General features: G+C 39.2%; 1 protein-coding gene across 1 annotated transcript in view; it reads right to left on the reverse strand.

Annotated features, from left to right (window-relative positions):
• GDPD4 (glycerophosphodiester phosphodiesterase domain containing 4) overlaps positions 1 to 26858 on the reverse strand; it is a 92270-nt gene that overhangs the window by 9182 nt on the left and 56230 nt on the right. Inside the window, exons 12-16 of the mRNA XM_008020233.3 lie at positions 19752 to 19973; positions 18550 to 18704; positions 8223 to 8370; positions 4606 to 4688; positions 3350 to 3402 (exon numbers count right to left, since the gene is read on the reverse strand). Coding sequence (XP_008018424.3) covers positions 3350 to 3402; positions 4606 to 4688; positions 8223 to 8370; positions 18550 to 18704; positions 19752 to 19973 — 661 coding nt within the window. The remainder of the gene's footprint in view (positions 1 to 3349; positions 3403 to 4605; positions 4689 to 8222; positions 8371 to 18549; positions 18705 to 19751; positions 19974 to 26858) is intronic.

Consider the following 26858-nt stretch of genomic DNA (forward strand, 5'->3'; position numbering starts at 1 on the left):
TGTTGTGAGGACCATGTGGGTAGGACTTGAGGGTCACCTCTAGGACCTCAGACCAAAACCCTGCTAACGGCCATTGAGAAAACAGAGATGACTTCACTTCTACAACTATGAGGAACTTAACACTGCTAACAAGCAGTGAGCCTGGAAGAGGACCATAAACCTCAAATAAGATTGTAGCCCCAATTGATACCCTGTAAAGACTAAGTAAAGGAACTATCTAACCCATGTCTGTGAGATAATATATTTGTATAGTGTTAAGCTGCTAGGTTTGAAGTAATTTTTTAAAATATAGCAATAAAAAACTAATATAGGCTGGGCAGGGTAGCTCGCATCTGTAATTCCAGTGCTTTAGGAGGCCAAGGCAAGCGGACTGCTTGAAGTCAGGAGTTTGAGATCAGCCTGGGCAACATGGTGAGATGCCATCTCTACCATTTTTTTAAAAAAATTAGCCAGTCATAGTGGTTTGTGACTATGGTCCCAGATACTAGGGAGGCGAAGGCAGGAGGATTGTTTGAGCCCAGGAGTTCAAGGTTGCAATGAACCATGATCATTCCACTATATTCCAGACTTGGTGAAAGAGTGAGACCTTGCCTCTAAACAAACAAGCAAAACAAAAAACTAGTACACACAGCAATTGAATCTATCTAAAAATAAAGGAAATTAATTAAATATTTTAAATGACTACTCAGAAGACTGAGGCAGGAGAATCACTTGAACCTGGAGGGTGGAGGCTGCAGTGAGCTGAGATCACGCTACTGCACTCCAGCCTGGGTGACAGAGCAAGACTCTGTCTCCAAAAAAAAAAAAAAAAAAAAAAAGTCTCAGTAACCTATGGGATAATAAACTAACATCTGTGTAACTGGAATCCCAGAAAGCAGTAGGGGAGCAGAGGCAGAAAAATATTTGAAGAAATAAAGACTAAAATTATGTCCAATTTGATGAAAATTATACTCCGACAGATCTAAGAATTTCAGCAAACCCTAATCAACACAGTCTCTCCCTCTCACATGCACACACACACACGCGCACCAAGTTAAACCATAATCAAACTACTAAAAACCAATAATAAAAGGAATAATCTTAAGATGCAGCCAGAGGAAAAAAGACATGTTACAAACAGAGGAACAGGGGTAAGACATCTGAAAACTTTACAGAAGAAACTACATAAGACAGAAGACAACAAAATTGACTTAAATTGCTGAAAAATACACCCTCACACTAGAGAGGCCTTCTGGTGGTGGACATGGGTGCAGCAGTAGGTGCAGCAGTATGTGCCAATCCTGGAGGTGGTATGGGGCAACACATGGCACTCTGTATTTAGCAAATGAGGCTCCATGCTCCTCAACTTGAATGGATCTGGGCTGTGATTATGGCTGAGGTCCTGACTTCTGTCTAGTCTTCCTTGTTCCTTCCCTGATTCTAAACTTGGTCCTGCACCTTCTAGGTATCTCTCTGAGGTACTCAAATAGCTTTCCAATGCCTTTTATTTCTGCTTAGATCAAGAAAAACTGGTTTCTGTAACAGGCAACCTAAGAGCTCTTAAAAACAGAAAATCCTTCATTTATTTTCTACTCACCTTTTCTTATCACCATTTCAACACAGTAGTGGGTAGGGTCAAGTTAACTGAATACTTTTTCTAAGCCACCTCTTTTATCTAGGTTTATATAGTTCTTCAATTTTACTTTCAAAACTTCTTTCCCAGTCATGTTTCCTCCTCATCTCCATGTTTTATCACTTCTTGACTGGACTATTGTTATGGGCTGAATTATGTCCCCCCAACTCCAATTTCATATGTCAGAGTCCTAACCCTCAGTGTGACTCTATGTGGAGATAGGGCACTTCAGGAGTAATTAAGGTTAAATTAAGCCATAAGGGTGGGGCCCTAATCCAACAGGACTGGTGTCCTTATAAGAAGAGGAAGAGAGACCAGAGATCCTACTCTCCCAAGCACACACAGAGGAAAGGCCATGTGAACGCACAATGAGAAGGCAGCTGTATTCAAGCTAAGAAGACAGTGCTCACTAGGGCTCCTCACCAAATTTGCCAGCACCTTGATCTGGGACTTCTAGCCTCCAGAACTGTGAGAAAATAAATTTCTGTTGTTCAAGCCACCCGGTCTATGGTATTTTGTTATGGCAGCCCTAGCTTACTAAGGAACAGCTACTGATATAAGCTAGCTGGAATCATCAGTTAGCTTCAGACTTCTTAACATAGCCAGTAGAGTCATCTTAAATTCCATGTAACTTGTAACTCAAGTAACCATGTAACTTGAGATCTCCCTGCCTCAGATCTAGGTAAATTTGGCTTAAACTTTCAGTTTCACAGCATATGAAAGACCATTGCCTTCTATTTAATTTATTCAAATTTCTAAACTTAGTTTTTCATGATCCCTGTGGATTCATTCCTGCAACCCTAAGTATTGTATCAGTTCCACTCATCTGCCAGCTGGTACATGGAATATCAGGAGCTTCACCAATGTCCATAAGAAATTAAATTAACTCATGATTTTGTGACTGTTCCAACTTTGTCTCCAGGAGTTGCAGAAGGAAATTATATCCCACACCGCACAGTCTTCTGCCTCCCAGTTGGTTTCCCTTTGACACTGCATTGGCTTCCAAAACTAGTAACTCACTGTGTGATCATCCTCACAACCCTCAGAGAAATAAACTATAGCATCCCTTCCCTTTACTAAGCCTAGTTCACTTCCTCAGTCCTTTACACAGAAATCTAACCATATTGCTTCCTTGTGTGAATGAAAGCGATATGCCATCTCCTAATTGCCAATAAGTGACTTGACTCTAGTTTAAGCAATTCCAGGACCGCTGAAGTTTTCTTCCTCTAGCCTCCAACATATATCACCCATAAATGGTACCCATAAAGCACCTTTCCCCTAATAGGCACAGCAGCTACTCTGTCCGGGACCTAGATGCCTTGCCCAATGATGTCAACTGCTATACTTTTACCTTCTTCCTCACTGCTCTTTGAGGGCTAGCCCCTCCTCTCTCTCAGGGCACCCTCCACAACATCTTTCGGTTATCTTCAGCCCCTATCTAAGTGCCTGGCACAAAGTGTGACTCAGTGGCTGTATGATACATGAATATATGAAGAAGTAAACACCCATGCTTGAAATCTTCCAAGGGGCCTCATTGCTTAGAGGATGAAATCCAAAATCTGAAGCCTGACGTAGAGAGTCCTCCAGAATCTGTGCCCAGTTCATACTTCCCCCGGTCCCACCCCCAACTTTCCAGACACCCTCAGCTCTTGTCAGGGACATGAAAAGCAGCCTCCGTCTCCTGGAAGCAATGGGTAGGGATGAAGAGACAGGAGTGGGCTAGGCCTTTGACTTTACCTGTGAGAGTGCTGGAGGTTTCAAACAATTTTTCTTTTTTAGTCTCTCTCCGCCTAGAAGGAAGCAGACCATCCATGAAATGACGGGGTCTAAAGAACCATGGTCTCCTCTAACATTCCTCCTCCAGGATCTTCTTCCCCCTTCCATCTTGAAACTTACAATCCTATAGCATTTGCCTGCAAGGATTCCCAAATGTAATTTTCTTGTACAGATAAAAAGATTATGGGCCGGGCATGGTGGCTCATACCTGTATTGCCAGCACTTTGGGAGGCTGAGGCAGGCGGATCACCTGAGGCGGGGCCAACATGGTGAAACCCCATCTCTACTAAAAATATAAAAATTAGCCAGGCATGGGCCAGGCAGGGTGGCTCACACCTGTAATCCCGGCACTTTGGGGGGCCAAAGCGGGCAGATCATGAGGTCAGGAGTTCAAGACCAGCCTGACCAATATGATGAAACTCCATCCCTACTAAAAATAGTAAAAAAAATTAGCTGGGTGTGGTGATGCCTGTAGTTCCAGCTACTTGAGAGGCTGGGGCAGGAGAATCACTTGAACCCAGGAGACAGAGGTTGCAGTGAGCCGAGATCACGCCACTATACTCCAGCCTGGGCAACAGAGCAAGACTCCATCTCAAAAAAAAAGAAAAAAAAAATTAGCCAGGCGCAGTGGCAGGTGCCTGTAATTCCAGCTACTCGGGAGACTGAGGCAGGAGAATCACTTGAACCCAGGAGGTGGAGGTTGCAGTGAGCCAAGATCATGCCACTGCACTCCAGCCTGGGCAACAGACTGAGACTCCATATCAAAAAAAAAAAAAGATTATGGCCCAGAGAACATCAGTTGTTTTCCCAGGGTCACCTAGCAACTAAGGGACAAAGCCAGAGCTAAAACCCAATCTTCCTGGCTTATGAACTTGCTCTTTGCACACTGCTATGCCCAGTTTCATGGAAGACGGGAAGGTAGAGGCACTTGTTCTGGACAATATTCAAGCCCTGTCCTCTTTCAGCTGCTCCACATTGAATCCATAGTAATAGGCTTGACTAAGCTTTAGTGACAGTCCCTATCCTGAAAATATTGTCTTGTTTTGGGGAGGTCAAAGGGGTGTGAGGAACTGCAGACAGCATAAGAGAGGTTCAGATTATAAACGTCATCTTGCCATGTGGGATTACGGGAAGACCATAACTGTTATTTTTCTCAATTTCCTATAATAATCCATTTATTTTGGAAAAACTTCATTTAAAATTACATATATACTTACCAGTGAAAACAAAATATGGCAACAATAAAAAGCACAGAAATGATATCTACAAGGAGCCATATGAACATATAGAACTTTGGTGTCTGAAAAACATAAAACAAACCACAGTGAAAGAACTTTACAGTTAGAAGGGATTTGGGATCATATGATCTAAGTCCCTTGCTCTGCTGCCAGGGCTGGAGGAGGAGAGGAAGAGGGGATAGACGGGCCAAGGAACCTAGATTGATGTGGCATTCTCAAACACAGAGAGTCCCTGCAAGTATCCTAACAGTCACCCTTACACATGCAAGGGGGCTCTAGAGGGAACAGAACACCTCACACCTTTCATCTCACCTTTCATCTCCCAAAACAGAGGGCAGAGGGGGTCCCAGAGAAGTCACACAACAAGTCTATTCTGGACCCAAGACCACAGTCCAGGTTCTTGACTTCTACTGCTGTTTTCAAGGCATGGCTTCTCAAACCTGGCTGTGCAGCCAAGACTCCCTGGGCAGCTTTTAGTAATACAGGTTTCTGGGTCTCCCTAGACACCTAAGGAATGAGGATCTTTGCATTTTTAACACATTCCCAGGTGATGCTGAAACCATGTGTCTGTAAGCCAGCATTTGGGAACCATTGTTCTAAAGTATCACACTTCAATTAAGAATGCTGAAGTACAATTACCCCTTACCTACATGCCCCTGCTCTATGCTCCTTGCCCAAGTCACGTATTTCCCAGAGCTCCGTCTTCTGGGTCCTGTCATTGAGTTTGATGCTCCCTTTCCACCTCCATTGTGCCCTCTCCAATTCCACTTGATGCTAATAGGGCTGGCACATTTTATCCTTTCTCAGGCCACTCTCCACCCTATCCCAAGGTCTTTCCTTGAGCTGAATAACAAAATTAATAACAACACTAATGATCATAATAACAACAACTAACAATGAGCAATTAACAGGAGCCAGGCAAAGAAACTTAGTTTCTCTTTTCAAAGAAATTTAGTTTCTCTTTTCAAAGAAACTAAGTCAAATACTTTGAAAAACTCAATGAGGACAAAATAGATTAAAGAATAAACTGCAATTAGATTAGGTGTAGGTGAAACACTACAAGGGTTTGAGGGATTATAAAAATCTAGGTAGATTACTCATTCAGATTCGTTATCCTAATGACTTTAAGTTCTTGTTCTGTTTAAAAGAAACAATTAGAAATCCTAGCTAGTTCATCTGGATGTTTAAATGAGAACATAAAACTCAATCAGCAAAAATATCCTCAAAGAAATGACTGTCAAAAGGTGAACGAATATTTTAAAATAAAATTTGTGAAGTATGTATGTGGTACACTGTTTATAAAAATGACCACAAAATTCCTTCCAAACCTGTATGTAGGCTCCTACACAACGTGACTTAGCTGTGCCTCCCTATCAAGAGGTGAAGTCTGTTTTGCTCCCACCCTGAATCTGAACTTGGCCATGTGATTTTCCTTGGCCAATGGAACATCAGCAAACATAACACTGGGAGAACTTTGAAAAGTCCACGTGCTTTGGGGCTTGCTCTCTCTTGCTGTTGGGAACCCGTCTCCGCCAGGTGAACACACTCCAGCTAGCCGCCTTGAGGATGAGCGACGACATGAAGAGAAACTCAGTCATCCCAGGTGAGCCTCTAGACATATGAACAAGGCATCCTAGACTATCTAGCCCAGCTGACCTGGCTCAAACCAGAGACACCACCTAGCCATCAGCCAGAATTGAGACATGACAAATATCTGATTAAGACACTAAGTTTTAGGTAGTTTTTATTAAGCATTAAAAGCTAACTGATAAAGTGTATATCGTTTTTAAATGATTCCTCACTTTAACTTTCTCAATTACGAGACCAATGACCAGACCAGATTATGCTGGACACAAATGTGTGTTTCTACTGCACTATTACTATCCCCAATTTTCAAAAAGAACAAAAAAGCCAAAAACCACAAACAGGTTAACTAATATTTCCACATTCACACAGTAAACAGTGGAGCCCAGATCTGAATCTAAATCTCAATCAGTCTAACTCTGGAGTATAGGCTGCCTGTTAAGGCCCCTGGGACACCAGCCCCACCCTCCCTGAATAAAATGACGCATGGCATAGGCTGGGATCCATGTCCTGGGTCCTTTAAAAATGCCTAGACCAGGTGTGGAAGGAAGATTGGTTTTTTTACATATATCCTTTTAAACTTTCTGAATTTTGAATCACATGGATTCATCAATTTAAATATTAAAATGAAAAAAATACATTCAGAAATAGCAGCATCATTTAAGTAAATGTGTACCTCCCAAAGGGACAACTTTGAGACATTACTGATTCAGGGGATAGGATTATGGAGGAGTGTGCTGCTTTCTAAATTATGCATTTTTGTAATGACTGGATTTTAAAATGTTAGAAAAATACACAGTATATACATGAAGGGGAGTCGCATGGGGACAGGTGGTGGAAAGGCTCCACCTGTGCTGCAAAGCTCCCTTCAGGGCCATCTCCAGAAATCTGACCAAGTCACCATAGTAAGAAGTCAGCGATTTCTCTACCAGAGGGCCTGGATGCAGTTACTGGCCCTGTAAGACTGTGCCCTTGACCCTGATCCCTTTTCCCCTGGTCCTGACCCTGAACAGGTCAGAAGCTCAGGCCAGTGAGGGTGGAGATCTGGAGGAGGTGACTTGAGGCCCCTTCCCTCTTAGGCTTCTCTGACAAAGGTTTTAACTTTCAAGGCCATTTGGAGTTTGGGTTATTACTTGGGATTGGACTCTTAAATTCTGAAGTGAGGCTTTTTGATGACTAAAAGTGAGCTTCTAAAAGTTATCTAAGAGTGACTGGAAAAGCTACAGGACCTGAGTGAGATTTCATTCAGGGGCAGAGAAAGGCCTACATCACAGACCAGGTTTAAAGAATCAGTGCAATGAAATTAAACTGTTTTCTGTTGTATGCTATTGTGTCCCACTCAGTCAACCTACTCTCTATACAGATAAGAACAAGTTCTGTAGCAGAACTGGTTAGCTGGGGCTCCTTCCACAGATAGCGATAGGATATGGCTGGGATTGTAAACCGAGTCTTCAGGTTCTCAAGCCTCTGGCAGTAAGCAACAGAGGCCTAGAACAGGCAACTGGACACTGGCTACCCTCTTCAAAAGCAATTTGTTAGGGCACACAGTTTCCACTTTGGAGTCAAGTACGCTTGGTTTTCTCCCCACTCTCCATGCCGTTGTCAACTGTTGCCATGCATCTACAAAGGTGGGGCTACAATAACAAAACTCTGAAGTCAGATCTCATTCTGAATCCTACCTCACGAGACCATATGCAAAGATATCTTTGAGCTTCAGTTTCCTCACGAAGGTAACAAAATCAAAGGGTTAAATCAAAGGGTTAAATGACATAATGCATGTAAACGACATTGTAAGGATTCAATAAATGTCAATTATTATAACACTAATTTTTGCCTGAAAATCCCAGAAGGATCTGTGTGAGAGAATGGAAAATACCACATCTCCAATATTTATAGAAGTCTGTGCTCTTAAGTGGCTCCCCAGGGGACGGCACAGTGGGCAACACAGGGCTGGGGGGGCCTGCACTGCTATCATAACAAGCCTGGAAGAACAATCTGGACAACCAGCTCACCATGAAGAAGTGAGGGTGATTAAGCTGACTCAGGAGCCCAATGTTGTCTGTGGTCACTGAGTTAATCCTGGAGCACCAGGCCAGTGAGAAAAGCCAAGGCTCATTGATGGTGTATACGTTGATATAGATGTTAGCTGCTTTATAATCTCTGGAACAAAAACAGAATCCACAGGGGATTTAGATCAAGTTTCATTCTTATCATCTAAATGGGGAACAGCCAGCATGTTTGTGGAAGGCTGTTGCCCAAAACACCAGAAGCAGCTGGTCCAGGGACAATTCATGATACGATGTGACAGAATGGGCTCATGGTACAATAAGATAAAGGATTGGATTTAGCACCTCTGCTCCTGTAGCAACAGTGGTGTGCTGGCAAACCAGATGTCCTAAGGAGAATAATAAAAAGGAAGAAAGAAAACATATTTTTAAAAAGAAGAAGAATAAAAGAAAGAATGGGGAAAAGGAAAAAGGAAAAGGAAAGCCTTATTGTAGCATTTGCAAATTTCCATGATATAAACCCTCCTACTATAGCCAACTGTAAGCTACCATTGGTAGAACCAATTTGCAGAGTTTTTGAATATTTAAAAACAAGCTGGTATGAGCTGGCTCTGGCATGCTACTGTATAGCAGCACCTATATACTCGCTTCTATCAGAGCACTTATCACCCCCTACTCGAATGATCTGCTCACTTATCAGTCTTCTTTACTTGACTCTAAGCAAACTAAAAGCAGAGACTATGTCTTATTTGTCTCCAGATACTCAATACCTAGCATAACACCAGGATCCACAAATATTAATTGAAAAAATAAATAAATGAGTACCAATCTGGTGAACTTATTAAATTTCAAATATAAAGAATTTTTGAAAGTATCGAAAGTAGGGGGAATAAAAACTAATTTTTCCCATGGCACTATATGTCAGTGGGTACTTGTGGACTGCTTATAGAAACAGGAAGAAAATAAGTGGAGGAACACCTAGTAATTCTAGCTAAGTTGTCATTTCCAGGGATTCAATTTCTCAGAAAACATATCATGTAAGTGCCTTCAAAAATTTTTTTCATCTTTGAAATGGTATGGCATATTGGAACTGCTCTGTACAAGCCTGGGTTTGAATCCCAGCTAGGTCATCTTAGTACTTTCTTGGCCTCAGTATAGTAACTGTAAAATAATAATAATGCCTCCTTAACAGAGGTGCTAGCAATTAGTTATCCAATGTTAGAATTATCTCTGAGCCAATCCCTGCAGATAACATAAATTTTAAAAATAAATTAGGAAAAAAATAGTAAAAAGTTACTTTTTACCTTTTGAAACCAAAACTCAAAAACCAATCACATTCCTTGTTTAAATTTTAAATTCAGGAGATACATGTGCAGGTTTAATACATGGATATATTGCATGATACTGAGGTTTGGACCCACTACCCAAATAGTGAACATAGTACCCCATAGGCAGTTTTCCAACTCTTTCCCTTGTCTCTCCCTCCCCCATTTTGGACTCCCCATTGTCATTTCCATCTTTATGTCCATGTGTACCCAATGTTTAGCTCCCATTTATATGTGACAACATGTGGTATTTGATCTTCTGTCTTTGCACTAATTCACTTAGAATAATGGCCTCCAGCTACATCCATGTTGCTGCAAAGGACATGATTTTGTTCTTTCTTATGGCTGCATAGTATTCCATGGTGTATATATGCCACATTTTCTTTATCCAGTCCACCACTGATGGGCAGTTATGCTGATTCCATGTCTCTGCTATTGTGAATAGTGCTGCAATAAACATACAAGTGCAGGTATCTTTTTAGTAGAACAATTTATTTTCCTTTGGGTAGATGCCCAGTAATGGGATTGCTGGGTCAAATGGTAGTTACATTTTTAGTTCTTTGAGAAATCTCTAAACTGCTTTCCCCAGGGGCTGAACTAATTTACATTCCCACCAACAGTGTCTAAGCATTTCCTTCTCTCTACAACCTTGTCAATATCTGTTATTTTTATTTATTTTTTTACTTTTTAGTAATAGCCATTCTGACTGGTGTGAGATGGTATCTCATCAGGGTTTTGATTTGCATTTATCTGATGATTAGTGATGCTTAGCATGTTTTCATATGTTTGATAGTTGCTTGTATGTCTTCTTTTGAGAAGTGTCTGCTCATATCCTTTGCCCACTTTCTTAAACAAACGGAGTGACATACGTGTTCATGGATTGAAAATTCAATGTAGTAAAGATGTCAGTTCTCCCTCAAATTGATCTGTAAGTTTGATGCAGATCCTATAAAATTCTCAGCAAGGTTTTTTCTGTACAATCAGGCAAGTGGATTATAAAATTTATATGGAAAAGCAGAGCCCTACAATAATTAAAACAATCTGAAAAAAAAAATAGCGCGAGAGGGAATCACTCTACCTGATACTAAGACTTACTATATAGCTACAGTAATCAAGCTAGTGTAGTATTAGAGAATGTGATTTATGGACACACAAATCAGTGGAACAAAACTGAAAACCATACAATAGATCCATACAAATGGGACAAATGATTTCTGACAAAGGTGCAAAAGCAAATCAATGGAAGAAAGAAAGTCTTTTCAAAAAATAGTGCTGGGGTAACTAGACAGCTATGGTTCCTAGAGAAATCAGTAAAAAAGAACCCAAAGATGTAAAAACTCAGCCAGAGCCAGACATGGTAGCTCATGCCGATAATCCCAATGCTTTGGGAGGCCAAGGCAGGAGGATGGCTTGGGGCCAGGAGTTTGAGACCAGCCTGGCAACACAGTGAGACCCTGTCTGTACAAAAAAAATTTTTAAATAGCCAGGTGTGGTGGCACATGCCTATAGTCCTAACTACTGTGGAGGCTGAGGCAGGAAGATGGCTTGAGCCTAGTAGTTCGAGACTACAGTGAACAATGATCACATCACTGTACTCCAGCTTGGGTGACAGAGCGAGACTTTGTCTCTATTTGAAAAAAACAAAAAAACAAAAAACAACTTAAAAAAATAGAAGAGACAGAATGAGATATTAAAAAATGATTAACTAAAAAATAAAAAGAGGACAGGAGTGACCAAAAAACCCCACAAGGAATAGAAAGAACAAATAGAAAAAAAAGAGCATGATGGTAATGTAAACCCAACTAAAGGATGTGAACCAAGTTTTTTTTTCAGGTTCACTATTGTTAACCTTGTTCCCTCCCTCTTTTTCTTGTTATTATACTTTTAAGTTCTAGGGTACACATGCACAACGTGCAGGTTTGTTACATATGTATACATGTGCTGTGTTGGTTTGCTGCACCCATCAACTCCTCATTTACATTAGGTATTTCTCCTAATGCTATCCCTCCCCCCTCCCCCCACCGCATGACAGGCCCCGGTGTGTGATGTTCCCCATCCTGTGTCCAAGTGTTCTCATTGGTGAAGTAAACATTAATGGATCAAACATTGCAATTAAAAGCCCGAGATTGTCCTACTAGATATAAAAGAACTCACACAATTTTGTTTATAAGAGATGTACTTTAACGATGCAAAATGGTTGAAAGCCAAAGGACAGAAAAAGACATGTTAAGCAAACACAAATTATAAGAAGGCAGTGTGGCAATATTAGTACAACAAAAAGTAAACTTTAGATAAGATTAATTACCTTAAACAAGGGATATTTCATAATGAAGGGGCCAACTCACCAAGGTCTAATAATCCTAAGTGCAAATGCACCCAATAAAAGAGTTTCAAAATACAAGAAGGAAAAACACACACACACACACACACACACAAATCAACAATCACAATTACAGCTGGATATGTTAACAGTTGGATATATATAGGTAACTGACAGATATATACAGTTTGGTATATATTGGTAACTGACAGATGGCAGTATAAGGAACCATTCTTTTTTCTTTGATTGGGGAAGTTGCTCCCAGAAGAAAGAAGGAGTAAGTCTTGATCTTGAGAAGTCTGAGAAGTCTCCTTCTCAGCAGGATAACTTGATCTTTTGTAAATAGAATAATATTATTTACTAGGAAGAGTAGCCTTATATGTAATGTTCTTAAAAGGATGTTCCTGGTTAAGTATTTCTTTATTATGTATTTTGTAAATAAACATGGAACAGATTTATGAAGCATGGGTCCCTGGAGAATGACACATAAACTAGATTACTCTCTGGGACTAACAAATAGAGATGTTTCATGACTCAACTGCTCCCCTTATGTGTGAGTTAACCCTGCACAAACTCACTTGGAGGCCTCATCTATTACTCTGGGTCACAGAGTATATGTCCAATAAATGAAGATACCTGCACAGCCACAGTCAGTGTCTCTCCTTGCTTTGTTTGAGCCTCCTGATTGCCTGCTGTATCCTTGAACTTAATGATAAATCTCGGCAGTAGGTACGTTATCTGATATATGAATGTTTGATCTGCAATCTAATCCTCTGTATTAGCTCAACAGAAAAAGGAAGAAAAAATGAATATGAAATTTTCAAAAAGCCTATCAACCAACTTGAACTAATTGACATTTATAGAATACTACACCCAACAACTGAAGAGGGCACATAATCTTCAGAGGAACATGGGAAGCTCACCAAGATAAACCATACAGTGAGCCATAAAACAAGTTTAGAATTTAAACCATAGAATTTAAAAGGGTTGAAATTAAACAGGTTTGTTCTCTGGTCACAATAAGCTTAGATTAGAAATCAATAACTGAAGTAACTAGAAAATCCTCAAATGTTTAAAAAGTTAGCGATACATTTCCAAATAATCCACGAGTCAAATGAGAAATGAGAAAATTTTAAATATTTTAAGTTGGATAACAAAGAAACAATATATCAACATCATTTGTGGGAGAAAATTAAAGCAATGCTTATAGTAAATTGATAGCTTTAAGGCTGGGCACAGTGGCTCATGCCAGAGGTTGCAGTAGAACATGCCACTGTACTACAAACTGGGCGACAGAGTGAGACCCTGTCTCAAAAAATAAAAATAAAAAATAAATAAGTTTATAACTTTAAATGTTTACATTAGAAAGAAGATCTAAAACAGGTCACCTAATTGTCTACCCTAAAAAAGTCATCTATTAGCAAGAACAGCAAATTAAAACCAAAGTCAGTACGAAAATTATAAAGAGCAGGAATCAATGAAATAGGAAAGTAAAGCCACAATAGGAAAAACACAACAAAGCCAAAATTCAGTGTTTTGAAATGATTAAAATTCATAAACCCCTAGCAAGACTGATCAAAAGAGAAAAATAAAACTTCCAGTATCAAAATACATTAGAACTAAAGGTGGCAGTTGCACAACAATGTAAATGTACTAAGTGCCACTGAATTGTTCACTTTAAAATTTTATGTTAGGCCGGGCACGGTGGCTTATGCCTGTAATCCCAGCACTTTGGGAGGCTGAGGCGGGTGGATCACCTGAGGTCAGGAGTTCAATACCAGCGTGGCCAATGTGGTAAAACCCCGTCTCCACTAAAAATACAAAAATTAGCTGGGCATGGTGGTGTGCAACTGTAATCCCAGCTACTTGGGAGGCTGAGGCAGGAGAATCGCTCGAACCTGGGAGGCGGAGGTTGCAGTGAACTGAGATCACGCCATTGCACTTCAGCCTGGGCAATCACAGTGAAACTCCGTCTCAAAAAAAATAAAAAATAAAAATTATGTTATGTGAATTTCACCTCAATACAATTTTTATTTTAAAAAAAATTTAAAAACATTAAAAACAGACTAATAACAAGGAGTAATAAAAAGTAATACAAAGTCTACCAACAAAGAAAAGCCCAGGACATAATGGCTTCACTGCTGAATTCCACCAAACACTTAAAGAAGAACCAATATCGATCCTTCTCAAACTCTTTCAAAAAATTAAAGTAGAAGGACTACTTCCAAACTCACTTTACTAGGCCAGCATTACCCTGATACCAAAGCAAGATAAGGACACTACAAGAAAAGAAAATTACAGGCCGATATCACCAGTGAAATCCTGAGACATAAAAATCCTCAACAAAATACTAACACACTGAGTTCAACAGCACCATAAAAGAATCGTTCACCATAATCGAGTGGGATTTATTCCTGGGATACAAGGAGGGTTCATCATATGCAAATCAATAAATGTGACACACTGCATTAACAGAATGAAACACAAAAACCATATGATCATCTCAACAGAAGTAGAAAAAGCATTTAACAAAATTCAACACCCTTTCATGATAAAAACTCTCAACAGATTATGTTTAGAAGGAATATACCAAAATACAATAAAGGCCATTCAGGACTTGGCCACTACTAAATCATACTCAATGGTGAAAAGTTGAAAGCTTTTCCTCTAAGATCAGGAACAAGACAAGGATGCCAAATCTCACTTCTTTTTGACATAGTACTGTAAGTCTTAGCCAGAGCAATTAGGCAAGAGAAAGAAATAAAAGCCATCCAAATAAGAAAGAAGTCAGATTGTCTCTGCAGATGACATGACCTTTCATATAGAAAACCCTAAAGAATCCACAAAAAACTACTAAAACTAATACATTCAGGTTATGGGTTGCAAAGTTGCAGGATACAAAATTAACATACAAAAATCAGTAGCATTTCTTTCTATGTACTAACAACTACCTAACTGATGAAAATAAGAAAATAATCCCATTTATAATAGCAACAAAGATAGAATTCTTAGGAATAAAACTTTACCAAGGAGGTGAAAGACCTGTACAGTAAAAACTATAAAACACTGATGAAAGGGGCTGGGTGCAGTGGCTCACACCTTATAATCCCAGCATTTTGGGAGGCTGAGGCGGGTGGATCACCTGAGGTCAGGAGTTCAAGACCAGCCTGGCTAACGTGGGGAAACCTGGTCTCTACTAAAAACAAAAAAATTAGCAGGGTGCAGTGGTATGTGCCTGTAATCCCAGCTACTTGGGAGGTTGAAGCAGGAGAATTGCTTGAACCCAGGAGGCAGAGGTTGCAATGAGTGCAGATCATGCCACTGCACTCCAGCCTGGACGATGGAGCAAGACTCTGTCTCAAAAAGAAAAAATAAATAAATAAATGAAAAAAATTATGTGTTTATGGATTGAAAGACTTAATATTGTTACAATGTCAAAATTACCCAAAGCAATTTACAGATTCAACATAATCCCTCTCAAACTTCCAATGTAATTTTCCACAGAAATAAAAAAAAAGAATCCTTAAATTTGTATGACCACTAATGATTCCCAAAAGCCAAGGCAATCCTGTGCAAAAAGAACAGGGCTGGACACATCACATTCCCTAATTTCAAAATATATTATAAAGGTGTGATAATCAAAACAGCATGGTACTGGCATAAAAACAGACACATACTGGTGGAACAGAATAGAGAGCCCAGAAGTAAATTCACATTGTTATAGTTAATTGAATTTCAACAAAGGTGCCAATACAATGTCTTCCTCATACAATGGGAATAGTCTCTTCAATAAATGGTGTTGAGAAATTGGATAGCCACATGCAGAAGAATGAAATTAGACCCTGATCTCATACCACATACAAAAATCAAATCAAAATGGATTAAAGACTTAAATGTAAGACCTGAAACTAAAACTACTAGAAGAAAATGGGAAAAGCTCCACAACATTGGTCTCTGGGGAATGATTTTTTGGATATGACCCCAAAAGCACAGGTAACAAAAGCAAAAATAGACCAGTGGAACCACATCAAACTAAAAAGTGTCTGCACGGCAAAGGAAACAATCAACAGAGTGAAAATATTTAATAGCAAAAAAAAAAAAAAAAAAAATTAACCCAATGAAAAAATGGGCTAAAGACCTGAAGAGATATTTCTCAAAAGAAGACACAAATAGCCAACAAGCATATGAAAAAACACTCAATATTACTAATCATCAGGGAAATACAGATTAAAACCACAAGGAGATATCATCAAACACCTCTTAGAATTTTGGCTATTACAAAAAAGATGAAAGATAAAAAGTATTGGCAAGGATGTGCAGAAAAGGGAACTCTTACACACTGTTGGTGGGAATGTAAATTAGTACAACCACTATGGAAAACAAGGTGGAGGTTCCTCAAAAACCTAAAAATAGAACTAACATATTTATGATCCAGAAATCCCACTACTGAGTATATATCCAAAGGAAGTGAAATCAGTATGTCAAAGAGATATCTGTACTCCCATGTTCATAGAAACACTATTCACAGTAGTCAAGATATGCAATCAACCTAAGTGTCCATGAAACAGATGAATGGGTAAAGAAAATGTAGTATATACATACAAAGGAATACTATTCAGCCTTTAAAAAGAAGGAAATTCTGTCACTTGTGAAAACATGGTTGAGTGTGGGCGACATTATGGTAAGTGACATAAGCCACACAAAGACAGACAAATACCACATGATCTCCCTTATGTGTGGACTCTAAAAAAGTCAGACTTACAGTGGGGTACGGTGGCTCACACCTATAATTCCAGCACTTTGGGAGGTGGAGGTGGGGGAACTGCTTGAGCAAGACCGCATCTCTACACAGAATTTAAAAATTAGCCAAGTGTGCTGGCATGTGCCTGTAGTCCCATCTACTTGAGAAGCTGAGATAAGAGGATAGCTTGAGCCCAGGAGGTGGAGACTGCAGTGAGCCAAGATCACACCACTGCCTTTCAGCCTGGGTGACAAAGCAAGACCCTGTCTTAAAAAAAAAAAAAAAAAAAAAAAAAAAAAAAGGCCTGGCGCAGTGGCTCATGCCTGTAATCCCAACACTTTGGGAGGCCGAGGCGGGTGTATCACGAGGTCAAGAGATCGAGACCAACCTGGCCAACATGGTGAAACCCCATCTCTACTAAAAATACAAAAAATTAACTGGGCATCGTGGCACGCACCTGTAGTCCCAGCCTGAGGCAGAACTGCTTGAACCCGAGAGGCGGAGGTTGCAGTGAGCCAAGATTGGGCCACAGCACTCCAGCCTGGCGACAGAACAAGACTCCATCTCAAAAAAAAAAAAAAAAAAAAAGTCTAACTTATAGAAAAAGAGAGAATAGTGTTGGTTACCAAAGGCTAATGTTGGTTACCAAAGAGTAGAATGTTAGTTACCAAAGGGTTGAGGGGGAGGGGAAATGTTAGTCAAAAGGTATAAAATTTCAGTTAGATAGAGGGAATGTTTTGAGATCTATTGTACAGCAGGGTAACTATAGTTAATAATAATGTATATTTCAAAATAGCGGAGAGTAAATTCAAATATCTTAACATGAAAAAGACATTATATATGTTAATTAGCTTGATTTAATCATTCCATATTGTATAAATATATTAATTAAAACATCACATTGTACCCTATATATACAAATTATGTTGATTAAAAATAATAGAAATTTTAAAAATGTCTTTAAAACATTTAAAAACTTTAAAAAACTTTAAAAAAAATCTTTAATACATTTAAAACATTAAAAAACTTTGTAGCATCACAAATAAAACAGAGGGCAACTCTATACTCATATACTTTTGATTAAAATAGTGCATTAAAGCATTCTCAGTTAAAATGGCAAGAATAATCTCATTAAACCTTTTAACCACTCCAGCAAGTACTAGATTATCTAATATCTAGATCTAGATATTATCTATCTATAGATAGGCAGATAATAGATATCTGCATATTATCTATCTATCTCTAATCTGTTATCTATCTCCCTCCCTCCCCAAGGAAGACTTTGTCTCTAAAGCATTTAGAATCATATAAAAAATTAACCTTCAATCTAAGACAAAGGGGATATGGATTAAATTAAGCATGTTTAATAACAATTAAGTTTGGAAAAGTTGTCATTTTATTCCCAGGTGCTTTTAATTCTGAAAATTTGTCTCTAATTGTATATTTATAAATACAGTGATTAATATTTTTAGTTTCTTCTCATGCTTAGCTGTTTTTACATTTTTCAAATAATGGTTTTGTTATATTCTTAATTATCCCTTCCAGAAATATGGCTATCTGGATCACAAAGCCATTTACAAGGTACTGCCATCCATCTGGTAACAGTAGGAGGAAATAAACAACATTTTGAGTTCTGACTTTTCAATGTCCGCCTTTTATATAAAAACAGAAATAGCAAGCATACAAAAAAGTGTACTGAATGGTGAAAGGTTAGAGCACACAGAAGAAGCTAAAGTCTATGTTCCAGGGACATAGTCAACACTTGATAAATGTTTGTTGGCATAGGGAGGGAAGAAAGAAGGGGTAGGAAAAAGAAAGGAGATTCAAAGATGCTAACCACACACAGAAATTCTGAGATGGAAAGGGGAAGTCAAGTAGTTTAGTTAGAATGTATATTTTGTGTAAGTAAGGCAATATGTGCCAAGAGAGGTGTGGTCAAACACTTACCTTAACCCATTAGGGAACAACTTCTTGTAGTCAACATTTATTACACTGATATTGTTTTTAGCAAGGGTTTTAACGGATACTAAACGGCCCACATGCTGAAAACCAGGAGCCATGGACCTGACATATCGCCTATCATGAGCTGGCAACCAAAAAATCTGTAAGGAGAAACAAGAAGTCCTTCAGTAGATAATCAGCTGTCCAGGTACGAAGAGCTCCACAGGGAATGGAGGGAGCTCCATTCCAGCACAGGTAGTATTCTACAGAGAGTAGAGAGAGAGAGATTCTAGTCCTTGGTGAAAGAGTCAACGTGAGCTAGTATTTTCTAATGAACTCTTATAACGGGGCTTTCACTAGGGCTACTCTGGAGCTGAGTTTTCTCACGACCTCTCCATTTACCAGTTAACATCAAGTGTCAAGGACCTACTGTGTACACAAAGACTCATATAAGCAAAGCAGCTGATAGATGTAGGTGAACAGTGAGAATCAAAAACATCTTTCTGGTTAATGATGTTAACAGTCATCTTTGAGGCTGGGTGTGGTGGCTCATGCCTATAATCCTAGCACTTTGGGAGGCCAAGGCAAGAGGATCTCTTGAGCCCGAGAGTTCGAGACAGCCCTGGGCAACATAGGGAGGCCCTGCTTCTATTTTATTTTTTAAAAAATCGTCTTTGAGAGGAGTCCTTTCCTGCCAACAGGGATGCTGTTATGACTCATCTATGAAATACTTCCATTTGTAAAAAGACTTACATTGCTTCACTCACAGCACTCCCATATTCTGAGAATTTATGGGATTTGGAACAACTGACTGCCCAAATGCAGAGAGTTGCTTCTGAAAAACATCATGAGCAAATCTCTGCTCAAATAAGAACAAGCTCTCCTTTCTATATCACTCATCATGCCAAGTCTTCAAAGCCTTAATGTTACCCAGGCTCTTTCTAATGGATCTATGTTGGTGTGGTGCAGGTCACATTAGATAGTTATTACACATATTCCTGTTTAATAGGGTGCTGATATTTCATTTGGTTTGGAATAGCAAACAGCCTCAACGGTTTTCCCCACTGAGATAAATTTAACTGGGTCATTCCTAGGTTACCACATGTAGCTGTATAAGTAACAATCTTCATTTCCATAGGAAGTAAAATTGCTCCTAGGACATGCTACCCACCTCCCAACCTGTGTCATAAATACTGAGATAGACATACCAGATGCTGCTCGATTTTAGAGGCAAGGATCACGCTTACTACGTGACGGACAAATGTCTGTCTGAGAGGATGTCTTGGTGGAGGGCCACGAAGATCAAATATCACAAATTTTCTTTCCTTCTTTGCAAGTGTCAATAAATCAGCTAGTGTTGGAATTGACTGATTTCTTGCTCTTTCTTTATCTGCCTTTGATAGAGGTTTCATATTGTAAAATGGCCTGAGCTAGAAATAAATACATCAAAAAATACATCAAAAGCATTTTCCAATTCTCCTACTATGTAGCCACACATCCAGCTCTACCTCAGTTGCTCCATTATCATTCAATACACCAGGTCCTCTGAAATACTAGTCCTAGATAACAGGCGACCAAGAGAGAAATAAAATGTAATCTTATCAATAATTAGTGTTTGGAATGGTCTCTTCTATATCCTACAACCTGTTGTATTTGCACTGAAGGTCATGTTCTTATCCTGACCTTCCTTTCCAGCCTTTTCTCCCATAACTCAAGATAATACATCCCTTTCAGTCATGCTGGCTTCCCACATGGGCTCTCGCTATTCTAGTTCTGTGTAATAGGAAGAACACATGCTTTGGCTTCAACTGAATTTAGTGCCGGCTCTACCCCTCCCTTGACTTCCTTGCCATATCAACTTGTTAAAATTCTACCTTTCAAATGCTATTTCCCTCATGAAGCTTTCCTTTAATCTTCCTGAACTAAAGAGACTTCAAGGCTGGTGCTGTAGTCATGCCTTTAATCTCAGCAGGCTGAGGCAAGATGATCACTTGAGGCCAGGAGTTCAAGGCCAGCCTGGGCAACATAGTGAGACCCTTGTCTCTACAAAAAAATTTAAAAATTAGCTGGGTGTGGTGATACATGCCTGCAGTCCTAGCTACTAGGGAGGCTGAGGCAGAAGGGTTACTTGAGCCCAGGAGTTTGAGGCTGCAAGTGAGCTATGATCATGCCACTGCACTATAGGCTGGGCAATAATGAGGCCCTATCTCTAAAAAAAATAAAGACACTTCAATGGCTTTAAAGCCCAATGGCCCATTTTTATGCCTCTGTAACTGTATGTCTCATTCTGCCTTCTATAGTTATTTGGACATGTCTTAGTACATTAAAGTTCAATCCTGGCTCACTATGCTTCTTGCTATGCAACCTTGGTAATAAAACCATTTAAATTCTCCAAGTCATCATTGCCCAAATTATAAAATAGAGAGGAAGAATAACATATATTTCTTAGGATTATTTTGAAAGTTAAATATGATAAAAATATTTACAGGGTCTGGGAGTATGTCTGGTACATAGATAGAAAAGTGTACAATTCACATTAGTTCCTTCACTCTCTACTGACTCTACTGGAGTGTAACTCCCTCTTGGCAGGAACTGTCATATATTCTTTGAAATGCACAGCATTTCACCTAACACAGGGGAGAACACACATATGTTTGCTATATTAAATTTAATAGATGGCAACTTTTATCATCACTTGCCATTTTTTAGATCTGAGTGAAGGCAGTGATAACAGGCTACCTCCCAGGAGAAGGAAGCAGAAGGAAGAAGTCACATTTTCTTAAGACTCAAGTAATCTCTCTTTTTTTTCTACACAACTTTATCTTCATTCTCATTCATATGTCTCCTATTTCTTCTTCTTCTTCCTTTGACCTAAATAAGCTGCCTTTTTTTTTTTTTTTTATTTTAACATTTTTCTCAGGAAAGAAACAATCACATTGCACAGTATCTCCAGAAAATTGCTAGACCAGAAGGCAGATCTAAACCATGGTTAAATTAAGATCTGATTGAAAGCTACAACTAATGGTTTTCTTAATTCTCAGGACAATAGAAAGATGCTTCAGAATTCAAAATTTTGTTAGCTACTACCAGACCTAAACCAACTGGTTCACTTAACTGTTAAACCTTCTTGTGAGAAAAACTGTTAAAAGAATTTATGGGAAAGACCAACACACGGCCAAAAATTCAAAATAGCCAAGACAGTAAATATTTAATCAATATAAGAATTTAAAACTAGACTCCAGTAAACTTTAAATAGTATTATGGGGGTAGGCCTAACAGCCGAGGTACGTTGTGCCTCTTTTTCTGTATATAAAATAGGAGAGAATCAGAAAAATAAACTGGAATGGATAAATGCCTGTTTAGACTATATCCAACATGTGATTGAATGTTTTCAAAATGCCACAGGAAGTAACAAGCTAGAAATGAAAATAAATTTCTGGTCCTCCAGATGAAACATCTGGTTCCTCAAATAAAAATAAGATTAAAAGGTCCTCTGTTCTCTGTGCCTCTGCGTAGACATATTACAAGTAGAAAGGTTATTGGAAGACTCAATGTATAATATTGGTTAAGAAATAGAAAGACAAGGCTGGGCACAGTGGCTCACGCCTGTAATCCCAGCACTTTGGAAGGCTGAGAAGGGTGAATCACCTGAGGTCGGGAGTTCGATACCAGCCTGACCAACATGGAGAAACCCTGTCTCTACTAAAAATACAAAAATTAGCCAGGTGTGGTGCACATGCCTGTAATCCCAGCTACTCAGGAGGCTGAGGCAGGAGAATTACTTGAACTGGGAGGCAGAGGTTGCAGTGAGCTGAGATCATGCCATTGTACTCCAGCCTGGGCAACAAGAGTGAAACTCCATCTCAAAAAAAAAAAAAAAGAAAGAAAGAAAGAAAGAAATAGAAGGACAATTAAACCTGTCCAATGATGCCACATCAAGGAAACATTCCACTGAATAGATGATTCTGATGAGAACTAACTGTAACTACTTATGAATAACAATACAATTTTCTTTTTTTTTTCTTTTTTTGAGACAAAGTCTTGTTCTGTTGCCCAGGCTGGAGTGCAGTGGTGCAATTTCAGCTCACTGCAACCTCCACCTCCCAGGTTCAAGTGATTCTCCTGCCTCAGCCTCCCAAGTAGCTAGGATTACAGGCATGCACCACAATGCCCAGCTCGTTGTATTTTTAGTAGAGACAGGGTTTTACCATGTTGGCCAGGCTGGTCTCGAATTCCTGACCTCGTGATCCACCCGTCTCAGCCTCCCAAGTGCTGGGATTACAGGCGTGAGCCACCATGCCCGGCCAATAATACAATTTTTTTGTTGATATGGGTACCACCACATCTACCATTAATTGCATTACTATAAAAAATCAGATCACCAGAGTACTACAACCACTCAAGTAGTGGGAATATCTAACAATCCTGTCTTCTTCCATGTCCCAACATAAAACTATTACTTTGAGACCATTGTCAGAAGAACATCTCTTTCTTCTCTATGGCCCTTTCCCTATATATTTATTTATTTGTTTTTAATTTTTATTTTTCTTGGGTATTGCTCTTGTTGCCCAGGCTGGAGTGCAACGGCAGTGTCTCAGCTCACTACAACCTCCGCCTCCTAGGTTCATGCAATTCTCCTGCCTCAGCCTCCCGAGTAGCTGGGATTACAGGCACCCACCACCAAGCCCAGCTAATTTTTTTTGTATTTTTAGTAGAGACAGGGTTTCACCATGTTAGCTAGGCTGGTCTCGAACTTGTGACCTCTCCCCTATAAATTTAAATATCAGAGGCTGGGCGCAGTGGCTAACGCCTGTAATCCCAGCACTTTGGGAGGCCAAGGCGGGCAGATCACAAGGTCAAAAGATCAAGACCATCCTGGCGAACATGGTGAAACCCTGTCTCTACTAAAAATATAAGAATTAGCTGGGCATGATGGCATGTGCCTGTAGTCCCAGCTACTCGGGAGGCTGAGGAAGGAGAATCACTTGAAACCAGGAAGGGAGGTTGCAGTGAGCTGAGAGCGTGCTACTGTATGCCAGTTTGGCAACAGACTGAGACTCCATCTCAAAAAAAAAAAAAAAATTAGGGGGAAGCTACTTGGCAAAAAGAACCACAAGAAGAAATGTACTACACATTGTTTTTAGAAGCCTCAGAAGGTTCTATCGCACATTATCAAATTACAGCTCATATGAACATTATCATATAGATTCAAAAAATAACCAAATAGGCCGGGCGCGGTGGCTCACGCATGTAATCCCAGCACTTTGGGAGGCCGAGGCGGGCGGATCACGAGGTCAGGAGATTGAGACCATCCTGGCTAACACGGTGAAATCCCGTGTTTACTAAAAATATGAAAAAAATTAGCTGGGCGTGGTGGCGGGCACCTGTAGTCCCAGCTACTCTGGGGGCTGAGGCAGGAGAATGGCATGAACCCAGGAGGCGGAGCGTGCAGTGAGCTGAGATCCGGCCACTGCACTCCAGCCTGGGCGACAGAGTAAGACTCCATCTCAAAAAAAAAAAAAAAAAAAAAAAAAAAAAAAAAAAAAAAAAATTACCAAATAGACTTCTGGTTTCTGGTTCCACATGTAAGCAGCTTGGAAGCTGTCACTCCACCCTAACAACAAGTAAAAAGTTGAACAGAACGAAAAATCAACAACTCTTCTTGGATCTATAATAGAGGTGAGGACACAAGGCAAACTGCTGCCCATAAAACTGGAGAGACAGGTGAAAGGAGATGAATAACAGCTTACCAGAATGAGCCTAATAAATGGAAACCACTAAGGAAACCAGTGCTGGGGTAGAAAAACTTGAACCATCACTGACAAATTCCTGGAGGCTTAGTGTGGACAAGTCTGAGAGTCAAAAAAACTCAAGGGGACACCTTGAGATACATGATTATGTTGTTTATTTGAAATCTTTCTACTTTTTTGATGTAGGCATTTATTGCTATAAACTTCACTCTTAACACTGCTTTTGCTATATCCCGTAGGGTTTGGTATGTTGTGTTTCTATTTTCATTCATTTCAAAAATTTTTTAAATTTCCTTAGTAAGTTCCTCATTAACCCACTGATCATTCAGAAGCATGTTGTTTAATTTCCATATATTTACACAGTTTTTAAAAAGTATAACATCTTATTTGTAAAGCTTAATTTTGATATAAAATCTTACAAACACAGTATTATCTGATTTTTACATTTTCTCTTTTATTTGAACTGATAAAATTTGCTTTAACTTTTATTTTAGATTCAGTGGGTACATGTGCAGGTTTGTTACATGGGCATATTGCATGATGCTGAGGTTTGAGGTATGAATGAACCCATCGGTTAGGTACTAAGCTTAGTACCTAATCGTTAGTTTTTTAACCCTGGCCCCCTTCCTCTTCTAGTAGTCCCAGTTTTCTATTGTTGCCATCTTTATGTTCATGTGTATCTAATAGTTAGCTCCCACTTATAAGTGAGAACATGCAGTATTTGGTTTTCTGAGCCTGCATTAATTCACTTAGGATAATGGCCTCCAGCTGCATCCATGTTGCTGCAAAAGACATGATTTCATTCTTTTTTATAAGTAAATACTATTTTGTGGTGTATATATTTGTACAGTTTTGTAAGTTCCTCTCATTGATACCTAGTTTTATTCCATTGTGGTCAGAAAGGATACTTAATATGATTTCAATTATTTTAAATTTGTTGAGATTTGTTTTGCGGCCTTACACATGGTCTGTCCCAGAGAATGTTCCATGTGCTGATGAAAAGAATGTGTATTCTATAGCTATTTTATGAAATATTCTGTAATTGTCTGTTCTGTAATTGTCCATTTGGTCCAAGTACAGTTTCAATCCAATGTTTGTTGATCTTCTGTCTAGATGATCTGTTCAATGCTCATAGTAGGATGTTAAAGTCACCAACATATACTGTATTGGAGTCTTTCTCCCCCTTTAAATCTAGTAATATTTGCTTTATGTATCTGGGTGCTTTGGTGTTGAGTGCATGTATATTTATAATTGTTACATCTTCTTGGTGAATTGATCCCTTTATTATTTCATAATGACCTTCTTTGTCTTTCTATAGTTTTGGAACTAAAGTCTGTTTTAGCTGATGTAAATATAGCTATTTCTGCTTGCTTTTGGTTTCTGTTTGCATGGAATATCTATCCCTTCACTTTCTGGCTGTCCTTACAGGCAAAGTGAGTTTTTGTAGGCAGCATATAGTTGAGTTATTTCCTTTATTCATTCAGGCAGTCTGTATCATTCAAGTGACTAATTGGTTTACATTCAAGGTTATTATAATAGGTGATGACTTACTGTAGCCATTTTGTTAACTGTATTCTGTTTTGTATATTCTTTGTTTCTTTCTTCTTGTTTTTCATTTCAGTTTGACGGTCTTCTGTAGTGTAAAAGGTTTGATTTTTTTTTCTCTCTCTCCTTTGCATATCTGCTCTACTGGTGAGTTTTATGCTTTTGCGTGTTTTCATAATGGTGATTATCACCTTTTTGCTTCCAGATGCAGGGATCCCTTGAATATTTCTTGTAGGGCTAGTCTAGTGGTTTTGCATTCCCCAGCTTTTGCTTGTCTGGGAAAGACTTTCTCCCTCATTTCTGAAGGATAGATTTGCTGAGTCAAATATTCTTGGCTGGCAATATTTTTTCTTTCAGTACTTTGAATACCTCATTCTATTCTCTCCTGGTCTGGACAGTTTCAGCTGTCAGTCTAATGAGAATTCCCTTATATGTGACTTGATGCTTTTCTCTTGCTCTTTTTAGAATTATTTGTCTTTGACTTTTGACAATTTGATAAAATATACCTTGATGAGGACCTTTTGGGACTGAATCTATTTGGGAATCTTTGAGCTTCTTAGATCTGGATGGTCACCCCTCTCTTGGGAAGTTTTAAGTTACTGTTTCATTAAATAGTGTTTCTATTTTTCCAACTCTTTCCCTTGGGAACATCTACAATACGAAGATTTGTTTGCTTAATAGTGTCCTTTCTTGTAGGCTTTCTTTACTCTTTTTCATTCTCATTTCTTTTTTTCTCCTCTCTCTGGGTAATTTTCAAATGACTCACTTTCAAGCTCAGAGATTCTTCTGTTGAAACAAGTCTCCTGTTGAAGCTCTGTACTATATTGTTTTATTTTGGCAATTGAATTATTCAGCAGCAAGGTGTCCATTTGGTTTGTTTTTGTTTTTTCTTTTGAGACAGAGTCTTGCTTTGTAGCCCAGGCTGGAGTGCAGTGGTGTGATCTTCACTTACTGCAACCTCCACCTCCTGGGTTCAAGCAATTCTCCTGTCTCAGCCTCCCAAGTAGCTGGGACTACAGG

Source organism: Chlorocebus sabaeus, chromosome 1 (assembly GCF_047675955.1).
Source record: "Chlorocebus sabaeus isolate Y175 chromosome 1, mChlSab1.0.hap1, whole genome shotgun sequence".
NCBI lineage: Eukaryota > Metazoa > Chordata > Mammalia > Primates > Cercopithecidae > Chlorocebus > Chlorocebus sabaeus.